This window comes from Notamacropus eugenii, chromosome 3, assembly GCF_028372415.1.
Source record: "Notamacropus eugenii isolate mMacEug1 chromosome 3, mMacEug1.pri_v2, whole genome shotgun sequence".
Lineage (NCBI taxonomy): Eukaryota > Metazoa > Chordata > Mammalia > Diprotodontia > Macropodidae > Notamacropus > Notamacropus eugenii.
This window is the reverse complement of record NC_092874.1, coordinates 53690208-53709648: the sequence shown is the minus strand read 5'-3', so window position 1 is coordinate 53709648 and position 19441 is coordinate 53690208. Positions and strand designations below refer to the sequence as shown.

Sequence of the window (19441 nt, the reverse complement as noted above, 5' to 3'; positions counted from 1 at the left end):
GGCGTGTTTTCTCCCTGGTTTCCTTATGTGTTCTTCCTTCCAGAGCCAGAGAGGGCGGTGGCACTTCAGCTCATTGAAAGAGGGGATATTTAAATCATTGGCTTTGAAAACCCAAACCAAGAAAACTACCAAATTCAGCAGACAAATTTTACAATTAGCTTTATGGGAACATACAGTTATTCAGCTACTCTTAATTTAGTTCTCAGACTACCTGGCCCCTTTCTCTTGTTACCTCTTGTCTTTTGGCTCTTTGTTAAGTTCTATTTCAGACAATGGGTATGGGAGGACGATGGCATAAAACTTTAAATCTACCTAGTTCTCTTCCAAATGCGATTTTAATTTTTTCTTGCATTGTTTTTATTTATTTATTTTGGCCTGGATTTACATTTTCATTAGCATAGGGAACTCCTAATATAGAAAATCCATCCACTGATAGAGATCAGCAACTTAACTTCGCTTTAACTATTGCACTGAGGAGTTGCCTATGAGAGGCAACTTAGAGGTTGTGATTTGCTCATGGTCACACAGCTAACCCATGACAGAGGCAGGATTTGAACCCAGACACTCCTGGCTCCATGACTCAGTACCTCTTAGGCATTCAGTAGATTTTTGTAGCTTCTTCTTGTTTTGATGGATATTTACTGCTCTTTTACTCAATGATAAAAAATCTAACTCAGTGACAAGGGAAGACAGGTTTTGCTGTTAAGATAAGCAAACTTAACAAAACAGAATATCATCACTCTCATTTCTTCCCATTATTGTCCTCTAAAAAGAAAAAAAGTGACAGAAAAGGGGGCTTCTAGTAGGGAGATAAAAGGTTGATTTTCCCTCCATGTCTCCCCTACACACACACACACGCGCGCGCGCGCACACACACACACACACACACACACACACACACACACACACACTTTTCTCCACTGACTGCTCCTTCCCACTCTGATATCTCCGATGCCTTTTCTGACTCCTCAAAGAATAGGAATCATTAGGTAAATAAATACAGGATGAAGTACCCACCCTAAGGAGGGCAGGAACTGTTCTCTGATACCCTGTTTTTCAGCAAATTGTCAGTCTCCATTGATCGTCTGAGAGAAAGGATTTTAATTAAACCATCCATGAAGATATAGCTAGAAACCATCTGGAACCTCCCCTCTGGAACCCCCTCTGGAAGGCCAAATAGTTGCCTTCTATTTTACAACCCAATGATTCAATGGCTGTAGAGAGGAGATTTCATTCCTAGAAGAGACCATAAATTTAGGAGAGTAGCAGTACCTGCCTTTCACTACTGGCAAAACCAAACAAGTTTTATGTTTGTTTTTTAAAATTTCTATTTCTTGACCAAGTCAGATTTTTCCAGCTCTTTGAACCATTTCATTAATTCAGAGTCCCATTGCTATGCTAGTGCTGTAATCCTTATCTCTCACAAAATGTGATTTTTTTTTTTAAATTGGGTTTCCCATTCAGGGAGAAATTGATGAAATGCCAAGAATGCTTTCACTTCAGCACTGAGTCTTCATTAGTAGGCATGGTTCAGATTAAATACCTTTGCCTGAGATATTCTCAGCAGGTAACACTGACCCTAAACTAGGGCATGAAAGACTGGGAGGATGAAGTAGAAATTGAAAGAGCTTTTAAAAATCAATATAATGTTAGGCTGTCTGAGAAACTGAAATACAAGAAATTGCTCTTAAAGAAACAGTTGGAGAGCTGGGTCAAGGGTGTAGGAGGTCGAGTTCTGTTTTATGGACTGAATGTGGAGGGTGTGTCTATCAAGATCCTTTAGCTCGGCAAGAAAAGTTGCAGAGCAGATAATAACCTTCTAAATATAGATAGTATCATGACAAGAGCTACAAACTCTCCTGGGAGCAAGAGGGATTTTTCTAGGATGTTTTTTTCTTTCTTTTAAGTTTTTGTTCTTAGTGATCAGTGCAAATGTACCTCTTTTTCTTATGACTTTTCCATGAAGGATTTAGGGAGATTACCCTCATTTCTACTGTAAATATCTTGTATGTACATAATTGTTTGCATGTTATCTCTTCCATCAAAATGGAAAACCTTGAGGGCAAGAACAATGTTTTTGCTTTTCTTTCTATCCCTAGTACTTAGGACATAGTACATGCTTAATAAATGCTTGTTGGTTGATTAGTCAGCTGGGGAGTTCTCCTGGCTTTAAAGAATATACTAACTTCCCAATGCAACTAGAAGCTCTGGCTATTAGCAATTTCATGCATTTCATGAATTTAATTTACCTTATAGATAAAAGAAAATAAAAATCATATGATAAAATAATCACTTTGCCCATCTGCTACATCACTCAGACTTGAGTTGGAGAAAGAAACTAAAAGACAGAGAATTTAGGGTACATATATCTCTCAGTCATGAATGGACCACATTTGCTATTTGAGTATATTTTTATATTTCCAGATTTTCAGAAGAGGGTAGAACATGAAGAGATGGCCCAGCTAGTAGGCTGGGTAGGAGCAATATGGTGTTTCCCTGGATCTATTCCAGGACTTCTCTAAGAGTCTCAAATTCCTTTTTGAATTGGTCTCTGTGACTTGCTTTTCCTTCATCCTCAAAAAGAACCAGTTACTACAGGAGGGTTATGTCTTTTTTGGGAAGTGAATTGGATTTAAGTGAGAGGACAACAGCAACAACTGTGACTTAGAGGGTCCTAGGAAAAACAGGTTGGTTCTAGACCATTTGGGGTACTGAGCTACCCTTTTAATGTGGACCAAATTCCTAGGCAGCATTGATGAGGTTTGGGGGTGCTGGGGACCCCGAAATACCGACAGTCTGGGTCGTGCTCCAATGAATTCGACTCAAGCCTTCTTAAAGCCAAAGACAGTAGTTTATTAAAGATTCACCAAACTGGGTTGGCTCTTAAGGAGCCTGACGCTTATATTCACAAGCGGGCCACATAGAATCCCAGCTAGACAGAGTCTAAGCTGGATTGCATCTGAGCGCCTTCAAGGAGGCGACATGGAACTAAATACAGAAAAGACTATAGGAGAGATCTGGAGGTGCTCGGGTAGTCCAGGGTGATGGGAGGAGAGGTTTAGAGAGGGTGCTGAGGAGAAGCCCAAAGAGGGAATCCAAGGAGGGTCAAAGGCTGGAAACAGCTGGAGGCTATCAGGAGATAGCAGACAAAGGAGGGTTTAGGCGGGAAGCAGGTGGAGCACTCCAGAGATCTTGATAGGGGTAGTATGGGAATAAATACAGATCTTGAAGTGAGTGGTCAGCAGTCTGGGGAATGGGGTTTTGATGGGATCAAGGGTGGGGGGGTGCAACAGAGACCTGAGTAGAATGTTAATGAAAAGCCTATGGGCTTCCTGAGACTGCCAGAACAAATGGGAAGATTAGATTTGAGTAAGAAAGACCAGATTAAGTGGGAAGATTTAAGGGGAGCTCAAGGAGGCTCCCAGAGTCTGAACCCCATCAGTATTAAACATGCTCTGCTTGAGAGAAGAAATATGACTCAAGAGATAAATTTCAATTCCCTATAAGGAAGAGCTTCTACACAATGGAAGAGTAACCAAAAGGTCAAGCCTCGGTATTTGCATAAAACCTCTTTAGAGAAGGGAATTATTACTCAGTGCTTTAGGGTGGAACTAGTAAGGGTTGGATAAAGGAGAGTCCTTTATTTTCTAAGTTTTGGGTTCAAGAGAAGACACATGTAAATTCAGGGTCTCAGAAGGAAGTCCCTAGGAATGAGAGAGCCTTTGGGATAAAACCAACATATAGAAAAGGTCACCAAAACTTCCCCAAAAAGGAATGATCTGTCACTGAAACCTTCAAGTATGGGCTAGACAACCATTTGCTAAGGATGATATAGACAGGATTCACATTTTGTATAGACATAAGTTTAGGGGATTGCAGAGGTTCCTTCCCAACTCTGTAGCACTGTGATTCTGGGAATCCAGAGTTTTCCTAGTAACAGGAATTTAATGGCAGCAGAATGTGAATAATCCTTTTCTTCAGACCTTAAGAAATAATGATGAATTTATATGTACTCAAACATATTTCTATGACTAAGATGACAAACTGTACTCATTAAAGTACAATGTGTTAAATTTGAGAATGATGATTTATTGACCTACAAATGTAATTTTAAAAAAAATTCTTTTGAGTGGCATATCTTGGGCAAGACATTTTTTTCTTTCATAAAATGGAAGTCTTTTCAATGTGTTGAATCTCCCAGGTTTGTGCTCTCTGACTCTTTCCACCACCTAACTCAGAATTAGGTTCCTGATTTCAAATCAGCTCTTTTGGAGATCTGCCACATGACTCTGCGCAAATTGTTTAACTTTTTAAATGTTGTTTCCTCATCTATAAAATGGGGTTAATAATACTGACCCCCACCCCCCATCAATGTCCTGTTTTGGTGTGAGAATTAATTAATGCCTGCAGAGCACCTTGAGACCTATAAGTAAAAGGTGCAGAAATGGAAACAATGATTAATTTCAAGAGGAAGAAGTTGATCAGCTGGAGGAAATCTTCTCCATATGTGTTTTTGGCTTCCGTGATAACAAGCAAAGAAGACATTGTGTAGGCTGGACAGGAGTTCAAGCACCTGCTTGTTTCTAGTAATACAAACATCAGGAATGTTGCTATTCTAAACACATAGAGACTGAGTGATCTGCTCATTTTCCTTTTTTATTTATTCTGAGTTGGATCAGACTTGCAAAATACATGGCATACTTTCTTACTTGAAGGTAATATATTTTTCTTTAAAATAAAATTTCAGTTTAGCTTCACCTTTCTGATCAGAAACTTGGGCAAGGTAATGGTTCTGAATGAATGATTTTGAAAAAAAAAATCAGTAACTTAGCCTGTAACTAAGGCTACCCAGATTGTTGAGACATGTTTTACAAACCTCTACAATCAAATAATTTTACTGTTAATATTTAATTTTTTTTAAAATATTTTTTTCTTTGTGGCCTGGAGGTGTGACCCTGCTTTCTCAAAGGATACATCAACAAAGCACCATCATTGGTCTTGTTAATGAGTCAGATTATGGGCCTTCATTTCTGATGTCAGAGGGTCCAACTGTCCTGTCTTATTCAGGGTCTTTGTCATAACAAAGACTAAAATTCTCCTAAGCTAGAGAGGAATTCATAGAATCATAAGATCACAACTATAGCGCTAGAAGGAATCTTGGAGATTGGGTCCAACCTTCTCATTTTACAGGTGAGTTAACTGAGTCCCAGAATGGTCCAGTGATTCTAAGAGTTACACAACTAGTAAAATTCTAGGGCAAGATTCAAACTCGGGTCTTGTCCTTTTTTCATTATGCCATGCTGAGTTTTACCACATTGTTAGAGGAAAAGTGGTAGTGAAGAAATTATATATTAGAAGCATTAAAGGAATATCTTCTCATCTCTAAACACTTCTTTTTGTCTTTCTTGGACCTAGAACAACTGTTTTCCCTCTTGCCTTTGCCAGTATCATCCATCAATCACCAACTATTTGTGAAGCACCTATGCCAGGCACAGCACTTGGTTTGGGGGCTACAAAGATAAATAACATGAAATGGCTCCTGCCTTCAAGAGACTTATATTCTATCCATCTATCCTGCTGTTTTCTGAGAAGAAACAATGGGAAATAGTTACTGATGTATTTCCTACAATTCCCATGCCAACACTGGGTATCTCTTCATGTGTTTTATCTCCTATTAAAGAAAGAGTCAGTAAAGCTTTGAGTCTGCAATCCTAGTATATCACTACATACTGCTCTCTTTCTTGGTAATGAGGCCATTTAAGAAATATACTTAAGGTCTTTCTTGCTTGTGTATGTATTTCCAGTGCTTAGCAAATACTAAGAGTTTAATAAATGCTCAATCTATAAATATGATTCTGGACTCGGGAGACATAAATTCAAATATAGCTTTAGATACTTAGAAGTTGTATGACCCAGGGCAAGTCACTGAGCCTTTGTCACAGTTTCTTTATCTGTAACATGGAGACACTAATAACATCTACCTTCTAGGGCTATTGTGAGGATAAAACAAGATAATATTTGTAAAGCACTCTATAAGTTATTGTTATCTATTCACCTATTATCCGTTGATCAATCAACGTCTTCATCTATCCCCAAGTACGTGTTATTGAACATGCCTTCAGATAAGATCATCAAACAAAAATGAAGGTAAAAAATATGATCATAATCCTAATCAATAATCCCCTCCCAAGTAGTTATTATTAGAGATTCATAGGGAGCAGGACTCATATTCTACCCCTCAAGAAATAGCTTCTGCAGACATTTTTGTGAAAAGTTGAACACAGCAAATTTGCCAGGTATCAAGATCCTTTTCCAGTGTGGCCACTGTCCCATATCTTTCCTCCAGCTATCCTGAGTTAATCCTTTCTATGCAGTCTCTGAACCTTCAGTCCCTATGATACCTTTAGGAGAAGAATGACCCTTTTATGCCTTTCCTTGCTGTTTTATTGCCAGCAAAAATGTCATTGACTTTTAAATCAGAGGTCCTGGGCTCAAAACCCACCTCTGATGATGACTGTCTCTGTGAACTGAGGAAAGTTGCTTAAACTTCCTAGGCCTCAGTTTCTCTATCTGTAAAAGGAGAGGGTTAAGGTCTCTTTTAGCTCTTTTTTTATTACTTTATGATCACAGTCTCCACAAAATATCTCTGATGCCAAAAACTCTAGCCTTTCGTGCCTTGGAAAAAACAATGAGGCCCTTCTATGTTGACCTCTCTTCATATTAATTGGATTAAATCCATAGTTGTCTACCTGGGATACCAGGCCTTTATAATGTGACCCTACCATTCTTATACAGACATCTCCTACTACTCCCCAATATAAACTCGTTTTTTTTTTGGTATTTATCCTCTCTATTCCTTCATTTCATTCCAGTCAGGTATAACTATTTTTTCTTGGGATTACTTGCAATCAATATGATAGCCTTGCTTGGAATTAGTTCCTGTTATTCTCATAGGAAAATATGGAAAAGCTTTCACAAAGTTATTGAAGAAAAGATTGGAATTATTTTTTATAGCGTTTGCATAGCATTTTACAAATATTTTACTTTATCCTTCTAACAATCATGTGGGGTATTATTTTCTTCATTTTGAAGATGAGGAAACTGAGCAAAACAAAGTGACTTTCCCAGGGTTGTACAGCTAATAAGTATCTGAAGTGGGATTTGAACTTGAGTCTTTCTGATTTCAAATCTAGCACTCTTTCTACTCCTCTGCTTAATAAAGAAATGTTAATAGTTTTTCTTCCGCTATAGTGCTATAAAAATAGTTTGGGACACAGGCATGATCATGCAAATCCAGATCTTGCGTATCTAGTGTGTAAACTAGAGCTTTATTGATTATGGTATGAAGCTAAAGGATACATGTGACACATCAAAGCCTAAAGTCAGGATGAACTTGTTTTTGTTGTATTTCCTCCCCATACTCTTCAAAGTCTTTCTCTTATATCATATCATCTCTCATATTTCAGGGTTTCCATCTGCAAGGTCAGCTATGTTCTTTTGAAATCTCTCAGAATGCCAAGTTGGAAGGGTCTCTAAAGGCCGTAGAGTTATAGAATCTGGAGCTGGAGGGACCTTAGAGATCCTCTAGGTCACCTCATTTTATTGATGAACAAATGAAGCCTGGTCAGGATTAAATTCTTGCCCAATAAACAGTACCTACATTAAGATTACAGCCCAAGTTCAATGATCATTGTACCATGTTGCATCACATCCCAACATGCCCTATGTTCTAGACCCAAGCCAAATGTGCTTGTAGAGGAAAATTCAAGGCAAAAGTTTCCATCCTTGCTTTCCAAAGTTGCCCTGAGAAAAGGAGTATGAAAATTGTCGTTGAGTCATTTTAAGTTGTATCTGAATTTTCATGACCCTGTTTGGCAGTTTGTTGGCAAAGATGCTGGAGTACTTTGCCATTTCTTTTTCCAGATCACTTTACAGGTAAGGAAACTGAGGTAAACAGGGTTAAGTGACTTGCCCAGGGTCATACAGTTAGTAAGTGTCTGAGGCCAAATTTGAACTCAGGAAAATGAGTCTTCCTGACTCCAAGCCTGGCACTCTATTCACTGAGCCCCCTAGATGCCTCAGTATAAAAATATTGGCCACCAAAGGAAGACGTGGGACTAGATTCCCAAGTTCCCTCTCCCAGCTCTCATATTATGCCACACAAGTTAGTCATACCCCATATCTCTGTGGTTGAACCCTTCCCCCCCATCTGATTGGCCTGAAATGTGACTCTGCCAAAGCCTCCAAGGTCATTGACTCTACCAGGCCTATTGGTCAATCTGCATCCAAAAAGGATGCTATCTTGGCTCTTAGGCTTATCTTCTTGGACCAGGAAGAATATGATTAATCTTGTATCCTGTAACAATTCTTCAAAATCCTGAAGGCAGTTGTTATTGACCTTCTTCTCTTGTATACTCTCTCATGGTATCCAGACCCCTTTCCAACTTGATAATTTTCCTCTGAACATTTTACAGTTTCTCAATGTTCTCCCTAAAACATGGCCTTCCAAATTCAACACCATGTCCCTTATGGGGTTCAACCAGGGCATAGGACAACTGGTGCATCATTTCCTTTTTTTCTACACACTATACCATGGGTTGTAAGATCTTAGTATCTTTCTGTGATTACCATGTCATGATTTTGACTGCAATCCACCAAAATTATCATTTTTCTTAAAGGAATGGCCATCTAAGTGTTTCTCCCTCATATTTGTCTAGGGTAGATTTCTTTTTTAACCCAAACATAAATTTTTGCATTTCTCTCTATTACATAGGGATTTATACCTGCCCTATATAGGACATGAGTTGAACTTTGAGAAAAGAAAGGCATTTGAGATAAAGAACTGAGGATGTATTACAGGCATAGGGTGCACTGGAGACAGATTATAAAGACTTCATATTTCAAACTGCAGAATTTACTAGAAGAAACAGGGAACCAATGGAAATTAATGTGGTCAGACAAGAAATTTAGAAACAACTTTGTCTACTGTGCGATGGACTGGACAAGGAGAAACATGAGGTAGGCAGATTAATTAGGAGGCTATGGAAGTAGTCTAGTAGGGAGGTGATGAGGGCTTCCTTTGAATGGTGGCTATTTCAAAGGAGAGAAAGGGATGGATACCGGAAATATAGTGGGAGCTGAATTGACAAGTCTTGACAATACATTGCATATGAGATATAAGTGAGAATAAGCAGTGGAAGATGGTATGGAGTTTGAAACCTGGGTAACAGAAGAGAAATAAAAGGCAAGGAGCTGGGCTTTCCCTTCATTGTTCAATATCTCTCTCGCATCCATCTTAAGGAGAAACCCTATAGCTTCTAAGACCTTCCTTTTGCTCCCAACATGAAAATAAAATAACTTTAGCTTTCTTTATGCTGATGAAAATAACAACCCTCCTAAAAAGAGTAGTAATTTGTAAACGAATCAACATTTGGTAAAATGGCAAAATCCAGATGTTGCATCAGCTAATGAAACAACCATTAGACCCCATGTTAAATCAATAAGCCTAAGGGACCTTCTTGCAAACTGGGCATTAGTGGAATTGTCTCAGTTTGGGCAAACATCCCTGGCTCAACCTTCATTAATAATAATAGACCCTATATAAGAAAACTTTATCAACTCATTACCTCTCTCCACAGTTTCTTTGTGCTTGGGGCAAGCAATAAGATTCCTGGGACAACTGCCTAAATTATATTTAGCATTTAGACCTTTGGTATTTGAAATTGTGTATAAACAAAGATGGAGAAGGGACTTTGCCTAAAGGGTTTTTTTTTTTTTGCTTGTTTCTTTTAAACCAATTTTCTGTACTCCCACATATTTGTACTCCTGCCAAACCGAGCTAAGCATGATGCGAACATATAAATCAGTCCTATAAAATTAATCTCTATTGTTTGTCATCATTTACCTTTTGAGTCACTGATGATAGATGGCCCAGTGTGACCAAAGTGGTTATGGATAGGGCACTGCAAGATTCATGGCTGGAGATGGCTATTAAAATGTAGAAGCTGTATTCCATGACAGTGTATTTCAGCACTAATAGAACTTTAATAGAATCATCTCTCAATGTCTGTTCAGCTAACCTTATTCCGGGAGCTTGAAGCTCATCACCTTCATATTTAATGGAAAAGGATAGAATTTTATATCACTTACTATATAATTTCCCATCTCCATATCTTTGCATCTTCATATTTACTCATCCATCTCTCTACTTTTCCTTTCTGCCTAGAATACACTCACTCCTTTCTCCACCTCATAAAATCTCTGGCTTCCTTTAGAGCTCAGTTCAATAACATCTCCTACACAAGGTCTTTCTTGACTTTCTTCTTCCTAGCTATTTGCGTCTCTACCAGAAATGTACCCTGTATTTTACTCTGTACATCTTTATACTTATGTGTGTTCATGCGTCTTCCTTGGCTAGAATATAAGCTTCCTGAAGTCAGGGTTTATTTTGCTTTTCACTTTGCATCCCCAGTAACAAAGAGTAGGCATTTATTAAGTGCTTGGTTGATATTTAGACAGGCTCTGATTGGGAAAGTGAGGAATTGTAAATTTTCTATGTTATCCTCTCAGCTGATGAGATTCCATAAGATATGTGGTAGAAACTAGACATTTTCAAATATTACTTTTGGCTAGAATTGAAAATCTTTGGGGTTCTTTAAAGAATAATGAGTACATATGTGTGTGTGCGGACACATATACACAATACAGGAATACATATATACATATATGCATATATATGTATGTATGTATACACACAATTTCTCTTCAAATAAGACTGTTTGGGTCTCATACAGGAGAGTGCTGGTAGACGTTTAACTGGTTCTCCCCCCCAAAAAAGATATGTCTGGCACACTTTCAAATTTAATCTGCAGTATTAACATGCTCTCCATCATTTTCTTAAATTCAGACAATCAAAAATGGAAGTCAAATCCTAATTTGCGATGTTTCCTGATTTCCTAAGTATAAATGCTCACATTGAAAACTGGCCCCAGCACACTCCTGGCTTCCTATCAATGGGGTAATAGCATAAAGAATTGCTCAGTTGTTTCAGGCATTGTTTGCCCTTTAATTACAGTTTCTAACCCAGGCTAAATGGTATCTCTTTTTAATGGTTATCATGGTAGATCAAAAAAAAAAAAAAAATTAAAGCCCAGACTTTGGAGTCCAAAGATACGGGCTTGAGGCGGCACTTCATAAGATTACAGATGTGGAGCTGACAGAAACATTAAAGGCCATCTATTCCAATTTAATTAATTTTTTTGTCATATGAGAAAACTAAGACCCGTCAAAGTTAAGTGATTGATCCGAGATCTAGATTCTGACTCTATCACCACTAGACCTACCATTTTCTCTCTTGGAAAATAAAGAGGGTTGACTAAATGAACTCTAAGGTCCTTTCTGGTTCTCTCAGAACCAGAACTCAAAACTTACTCTGTGATTCTGCCTCGATGAAGCCTTCCACTTCTGTGATTCAATGGTCTAACATAAAAGTCATATTCCCAGAATAAATGATTAGGTTAAGCACATAAATCTGTTTCTAAATTCATAGAATGACTGACTTTTCCTTCTTTTCCTTATACATTGTATCTATTGCTTCTTCCAGTTGATTGGTGTGTCTCCATGAGCGTAAAATGTGAAAGTGGTGTTAATTTGGAAAGACATGAGGGGAAATTGGACTGGCTAATAGACTTATTATTTGCTAAGTATTTTTTAACTTGTGGAGAGATGTGGAGAAATCAGAACTGTCAATGGGATGTTTTGGAGGAAGAAGTTGGAGCTGGCAGAAAATTTGTTTTATTAATTTTTAATGGGGGATAGTTGAAGAGGAACTGAAACTTGTCAATGCAAGAAGGGTAGATGTCTTAACTGGGGAAAGTAACAGGGAAAAAAGGAAGTCACCAGAACGAGTAAAGGTTTTAGTACCTCCTGGGAGACCATGAAGTAGAAACAAACAAGGCACTCTGCAGGAGGAAAAGGCACACAAACCAGAGTACAGAGAAAACTGGTCGAAGGCTGGGATTTAGGTCCAATCAAGTTCCAACTAGGATCACAGAATCTTTGAATTGATTGGGATTTCCATCACTATTTAGTCAAAGAATTCCCTCCACAAAATGTCAGCTTAAGTGTCATCTAGCATTTGCTCAAAGACCTCCAATGAAGAGGAACCCAATACTCCTACCCCCTGGCCACCCACCACTAATGTGGTCCATTCCAATTTTGAAGAGCCCTGATGGTGAAGAAGTTTGTTTTTTGTTATCCTGCTATCGTTTTATTTTTCACTGGTTGCTTTTACTTCTGTTTTGGGGGTCAAATCAAATGGTGCTACCATTATAGCATCCTAAATATCATAGTATCATAGATTTAGGGAAGGGGCCCTAGAGGTCATTGAGACCTCATAAAACAGCTCAGTGATAAGGTGGATACAGTACTAGAACTGGAGTCCCTCCCCAGGTACTTGCTAAGCTGTGTGACTTCAAGTAAATCATTTACCCTCAGTTTCCTTATCAGTAAAATGGGGATAATAATAGTACCTATTCACAGAGCTATTATCATAAAATGCGATTGAAAATCTTAAAGTGACATATAAATGCTATTGTCATTACAATTATACTCTTTTTACAGTGAGGCTGGGAGAAATGAAATGCCTTGCCCAGTCTTTCTTTTATTAATTTAATTTTTCTACTCTTCATTAGGTAGAATATTTCAGATGTACTTTTGTTTTTCTAAAATAAGAAAATTAAAATGAAAAGAAAACAGGAAACCATCATATTAGCATTTAATTTCTCATAGGATTCCTCCATTATTTTTATTAATAATAGTTATTGTGCCAGGCATTATACTGGAACAGGATGGGGGGAGGTAGAGGAGAAGGTCTGTATCTAGATTAGCCTTTATTCTTAGAAAGAAACTAAAACAAAGATTCCAAAGACATAACTGATGTTTCTGGACCTCTTTGAAAAAATGCCTGAGGTATCAAAAAGATAAATGTTACAGAAAGATCCTAGGTAAAGGCGACCCTCTGGAAAGCGATTTTTGAAGGAAGCATTTGGTTTTTTGGCTTGCTCATAGCTGCCAAATGTTACAGAAGAGTCTGCTTCTCCCCTTGGCCCCCATCAGATAATTAGAATAAAATTGATGAAGAGCTGTTTGACAGTTGGTCTATTTCAAGATAGGATTAAAGTCACACAGAAGTGGTCTTGGGGCCAAGAAGAGAGGCAACAATGAAAGAGTACTGGATATATAGTCATCAGACCTGGATTCATATTCTGGTTCTGGAATTTGGGTTAGTCCAACCCCACTGTTGGGAACCCAGGAGGGGCAGCTGGAAGACAACTATGAGGCAAGATGTAGGGTCTATCTAGGTAACCCTCGTCAAGTTACCTCATTTTTCTGGGCCCCCTATTTTCCTCAATTCTAAAATGATTAGAGGGGTCTATTAGAGGTATCAAATTTTCTGCTTGTTATCATCACTGGCAAAACTAAGGAGAACAGTCTGAATCAGATTAAAATTTAATTGGGAAATGCTTAACAAAATAAAAATACAATACAATATAAATAATGTGAATTTGTAATTTTCTAAGTCAGTATGCTACCTGCAGGGATTTGTTTCTATGTGAATTTGATACCACTGGTGAGATGACCTGAGGATCCCTTCCATCTCTATATCTATAGACTTTCGTGAAGATACCAGGTGTTTTCACGCTGTCTTAGAGATCAAGGCAAGTCTAGTATAAAGAAGCATGTTTTATTGTTGTTGGGTTTTTTTGCTTCTTGTGTTTTATAAGATCACAGATTTAGGGATCATAAAGGTTTTCTAATTTAAACACTTTATTTAACAGATGAGTAAACTGAGATCTATAGAATTTAAAGACATGTCCAATGTCACAAAGCTGTTTAATGGTCAGACTCCTAATTTTTCATTTTTAAGTCCCAAAATATCTGTTTGTGAACTTCTGAGTTTTGATTTTTTTGGTTCCTTTTACTTCTCTGGCATATACCCTGCATCATTAGAAGGGAAATGCAGCTAGTTTTTTTTCTTTCTATTCTTAGAGCTGTTCCCTTTGCTTTGTTGATTACCATTCAAACTGTCAAGAGAAGAAATGGCATCCCTCTTCATTCCCTGCCTCCCACAATACCCTGCTTACTTTCCACACTGCTCTCCTTGACAGGCAGAAATGGTTTCTGTTTGCCCAAATGAATGTGTGCCCCAGAGTACTTTCTAGTGACTGCTGATCCATTACAGGTGTCAATAAATTATATTTCTTTAAAGGCATGTGTTTTTTCTTTCAAAAAAGTTGAATGTTTTTGCAAATAATTAAAGGTTGGGATATGTCTTCTAGTGGGAATGAGGCTACATAATCATAATGCTGTTAAGAGAAGCAATGTGATTTAACAAAAAGAGTCTTGCTCCTACATTCGGGTCCCAGTTCTCCTACTTCCTACTTATGTGACCTTGAAAAATTCAATAAAAGGTTATTTTTCTCATGGGCTTAGACCCCAAAGAGAAATTAGAGGCCATCTATTGTAATGCCTTCATGTTATAGATGAAAAAAAATGAAAACAGAAAATTTAAGTGACTTGCTCAGTCACACAGGTTTGAGTTCAAGTCTTTGGATTTCAGCTTCAGAACTTTTCCTCCCAATCACACAGGGGCTAAGGACAGGAAGCAGAGAATATCAAACTGCAAGTACATTTACCCTAGATTAAGGGGTCAGTTCAACCCTTAATTACCCCTCAATGGTTGGATGAGGGATGTTACCCTGATAAGTAGGGGTGGTTGGCACAGAACAATAAGACAAGACACAGGACTGGCACTCACCATGGGAATGATTCCTCTAGGACTATCCAAAATCTCTATATTTCCAAATCTCTGTGTTGGTAGCAGGGAGGTTCTACTAGTAAGGACTCTGGGCCTATTTAAAGACAATGCTGTAATGAAATGCATTTTTTCAAGCTTCTTATCAAATACATAGGTCAACGTTTTATTTCTACCAGTTCTCTCTTTCCTGAAGGAGGTGCTAGTATATTTCTTATATTATACCATCAAGTTGACACTACCATTTCCCCTGTGGCTACTCTTGTAAACTCTCTTGTCATGAAATCCCACTACCCTTCTCACTTTAAAAGGTTCATATTTATACCTTATTCTTTTCACTGCTTTAGTGTCAGTCTGGGATTTGGGGCATAAGCATTTGACAACAATTCCCCACGAGTTAACTCTCTCAAGGAAGAAGCTAATGTTCTTTAAAGGTTTTGACCTTTGTCCTCCAGGTGGGGAATAAGCCACCGTAGCATGATCATTTCACTTGACAGCCAGGGGATTCTGCTATATCTGGATGCCCGTCTATTTTCTTTAAATTTGCCCTTGGAAATAAAGACAGAGTAAATGCTTACAGATTGCGGTGAGAGTTTTAAACCTTTCTGTTTGGGTTAAGAAAAACTGACCTTCAAATGTGCTACAAATCTAGGCCTGAGCCCAGAGCTAAAGGGATGTTCATTTGATCTTTGATGGAAACCTGGTGACATTTGGGGTTAAATATGATTATCTGTGCTTAGCCAAAGTCCAAGAGGTGGGAAGGTAAGCAGGCAAGGAGTGCCCTGGAATGGAAATACCAAGCCATCTTGACATCAGAGACAAAACAAATCGATTTAAACACTTTGGGGGCTATTTTAACTTGAATGCTATACTGAGGCCAGTTACCTGGGTTCTTCTGCTCATCCCTACATTTTTTCTTTCTCAAATAAATTTCAGCAATTGAAGTTTCTTCCTCTGGCAAAAAAGGGGCAAAGGAAGTAGGAAAATATAAGTTCATTGAAGGCAAGAGCTATTTTCAGTTTTGCTTTTATATCCTTGGCATCTACTGATAATTCATACCACACAATGCACTAAGTACATAATTACACATACATGTAGATGAAAATACATGTATGTATTTATATGTAGATATATCTTTCAATATATTTATAAATCATGTTTGCATCTATGTATATATCTATGTACTTGGCCTGTTCCTGTGATTTTATTGATACAGAGAACTACTTGTGATGAAATTTCTTCTGTCAATGGAAATTAGCATATAGTCTCTACTTTTAGTTTCCTGAGGCATTGAGAGGTTAAATGACTTGCCCAGGGTAACACAGCTAACATGTCAGAGGTGAGATGTGAGATGTGAGTCCAGGCCTTCCTGTCTTTGGTGCTGGTCAGCTTTCTATGCACTATTTTACATGCTAACTCTTACAGAGAGCCTTGCAAAACCATAGGCTCTTAATCCATGCTTTTTTGGATTGCTACTCATTGAAGAACAGGAGATTAGATGAAATCGTAAGCTTTACCGGAAAACTACCACTGCTATCTTTACGGTGAGGGGCTTTGTAAGAATGAAGGGGAGGAGGAAGGCTGATCCCTGAACTCCTTGTAGAGCTCTGGGACCATTCCCTTAACCTCTGTCTGGGCTTCAGAGAGAGATATTTCCTACTGGAAGTAGGAAGAGGAATGACAGTGAGAAGAAAGGAAAAAAAGAGAAAGACTTTCACCCTCTTCATTCCAAGAAGACTGCAACATACTCAGGCCAAAAAGGAAAAGAACGAGACTTTCAGGCTGAAGATCACACATTATGGTCTTATGTATTTATTAACTCTTTTTCATTTTTCGTTTTTCTCCCCCAGAGATTGAAAGAATTAAAACAACGGGAATTTGCTCGAAATGTAGCTTCCAAGTCCTGGAAAGATGAGAAGAAACAAGAAAAAGCACTCAAGCGGTTACATCAGCTGGCTGAATTAAGGCAGCAATCTGAATGGTGAGAATGAGAGTATGATACTTTCAAGCTTTTGTTTTCAACAAACATTATTCACCCAGCTCAAACCCATGTACATGGGCCATTTGAAATAGTACCAAATAATGAATGCTTTGTAGTAGTTAATATTTATATAACACTGATGTTCTTCCAAGTTTAAAGTGCTTTACAAATTCTTTTTTATCTCCACAACAACCCTGGGAGATATATTATCCCCACTTTATGGATGAGTATACCGAGGTAGAGAGTGGTGAGGTGACTTCCTCAGGATCACATAGCTGGTAAGTATCTGAGGCTTAGATTTGAACTCAGATCTCCCTAACTTAAGGTGCTATATCCATTATCCCATCCCTGGAATTCTACACCACCTAGATGGTTCAATCTACCCATCCATACACATACATACCTACACACATGAATGCATATGCACACACACACACACACACACATATATACATATAAAGAGGTGTGCCTGTGTCAATATCTTTTTTATTACCTCACCTTCATTTCCAAATACATACTTCCTCTCTCCTTCTTCAGAGATCACAACAGTACATGAAGTATCTCATACCAAAGTCTGCCACACTTGCAAAGAGAACAAGGAAATACGATAAATGTTTCTCATATTTAAAGTCTCTAAGTGGATTACTTGTCATTTTAGGATTTTCCCTTCTTTTAAAAGTATTCATTTAATGCACCTTTTAAGAAGCAACCAAGGAACGATTCTGGAATAAAAGCATTTAGCCCATTAACTTGACCTAAATTTATATTTTCCTAGAATGAACTGAGTACTGTAATTTACTTAGTTTATTTTATGTCATCAGAAGAAAATTGAATGGTAATATCTTTTTGATTATTCTGTAAATTCTTTAATATCACTTTGTATTCACTTAAATCCTTGAATAAATGACATTATCAATGGCTGGATGACAAAAAGAGATGTAATTACTTCATTTACATTTTCCTCTTAGTGTTGGCTAAATTAATAATTAGAAGGAAACAAGAATTATACTAATAAACCATTGCAACTAAGAAATAGAAATTTTATGACACATCTGCTGAATATTTCAGAAAAGAGTTGTTCCCCCAAACCCATTTAATTTATACGCTGCGATGTATGTACCTATAAATCATTATGTAGAACACTAATGCTGCTAATTAATTTAGCACTGTCAACCTGATAAATTAGAAAATGCATGACACTTTCCCAGTAAAAAGTGTTTGTTGTTTAAATGAATGGTAGGCAATCTTTGTAGTAAGTGACTTAATTGCATCACCGCTGAAGAGTAGTCAGATTTATTTCATAGGAAAATGATTCCATTTTTAAGGCATTCATTCTAAGTGAAATTGTGGTTAGTTTATTGTAACGTGTCAACCCCATCTGGGACTTATAGTCAACTTTTTATGCACAGGTGTTTATTTCTATTGCCAAATATTTTAATGGACTTGGCCCGCACACCAAATTTCAACCAATATCATTAATGGGTTTTGTTAAAATTTTAACCCATTTTGCTTCATGATCCTTAACTAGAGATGTTTCTTTCAGCATGATGAAAACAATAACATCCACAAAACAAAAACTATTGTGGATTTGGGGAAAACATCCATGTGTACCATATTGTACAAAAGCAGTGGTGTGGTCGCTTCTGGGCAGCTAGGGGGTTTGTGTTGGACACAGCCCTGAGCTTGGAATCAGGACAACTCACCTTCCTGAGTTCAAATCCAACCTCAGACTCTTCCTAGCTGTGTGACCCTGGGCAAGTCACTTCACCCTGTTTGCCTCAGTTCCTCATCTGTAAAATGAGCTGGAAAAGGAAATGGCAAACCATTCCAGTATCTTTGCTGAGAAAATTCCCCAAATAAGGTCACAAAGAGTCAGACATGACTGAAACAACTAAAGAATAAGAACAATGTAGTTTCTTCTATGATGATTGTGCACATACCAACTATAGGACCAACTATAGGATGCAGTTAGTTTTTTCAAGCTGTTGTCTCATTTATTGTGTTATCATATTTTTAAATTCATTCACTCTTTCAGCAAGCATTTGTTAAGCATCCATTATGTGCTAGGAAACATTCTAGGCCTTAGGTACAAAAATAAAAACAAAACACTTGCCTATGCATGAGGTAATATGTTATTGCAAATCCCCTTTTTTTGGAAATTATTTTATATCTTTTTGCATATATTTCATTTATTTATATTTATATTCAGTATATTTATATTTAACTTCTGTTTAAAGGACATTTCATCCCATTAGATTATAAATTCCTTAAGTCCACAGTTTCTGTATGAGGAAAAATTTGAACTGAGCTTCCCCAGAGTTACGCAGCTAACTTCCAAGTGTGTGAGCCTGGATTAGAACTCAGGTCTTCCTGATGCCAGGTCCAGTGTCCTATCTGCTAAGCCACCTAGCTGCCTTTATAGAGTATGTAAAGTATGTGAAGGAAGATTATGTTCAGTAAACCTGGAAAGATAGGCTTGATGCAGATAATTTGAATCAACTGAACTAAAGAAATTCTTAGGAATATAAAACTTAGCAGTTAACAAGCATTTGGAGTTTATATTATGTGCCAGGCACTATGCTAAGGCCTGGGGGTGTAAAGGCCAACTTATAATTAAATAGTACAACATTTGAAGAAAAAGAGCA

The 19441-nt window shown here is 37.7% G+C and overlaps 1 protein-coding gene across 1 annotated transcript in view; it reads left to right on the top strand.

Annotated features, from left to right (window-relative positions):
- Window positions 1-19441, top strand: part of ZNF804B (zinc finger protein 804B) — a 556024-nt gene that overhangs the window by 531858 nt on the left and 4725 nt on the right. Inside the window, exon 3 of the mRNA XM_072651549.1 lies at window positions 16666-16796. Within this exon, the coding sequence (XP_072507650.1) occupies window positions 16666-16796 (131 nt within the window). The remainder of the gene's footprint in view (window positions 1-16665; window positions 16797-19441) is intronic.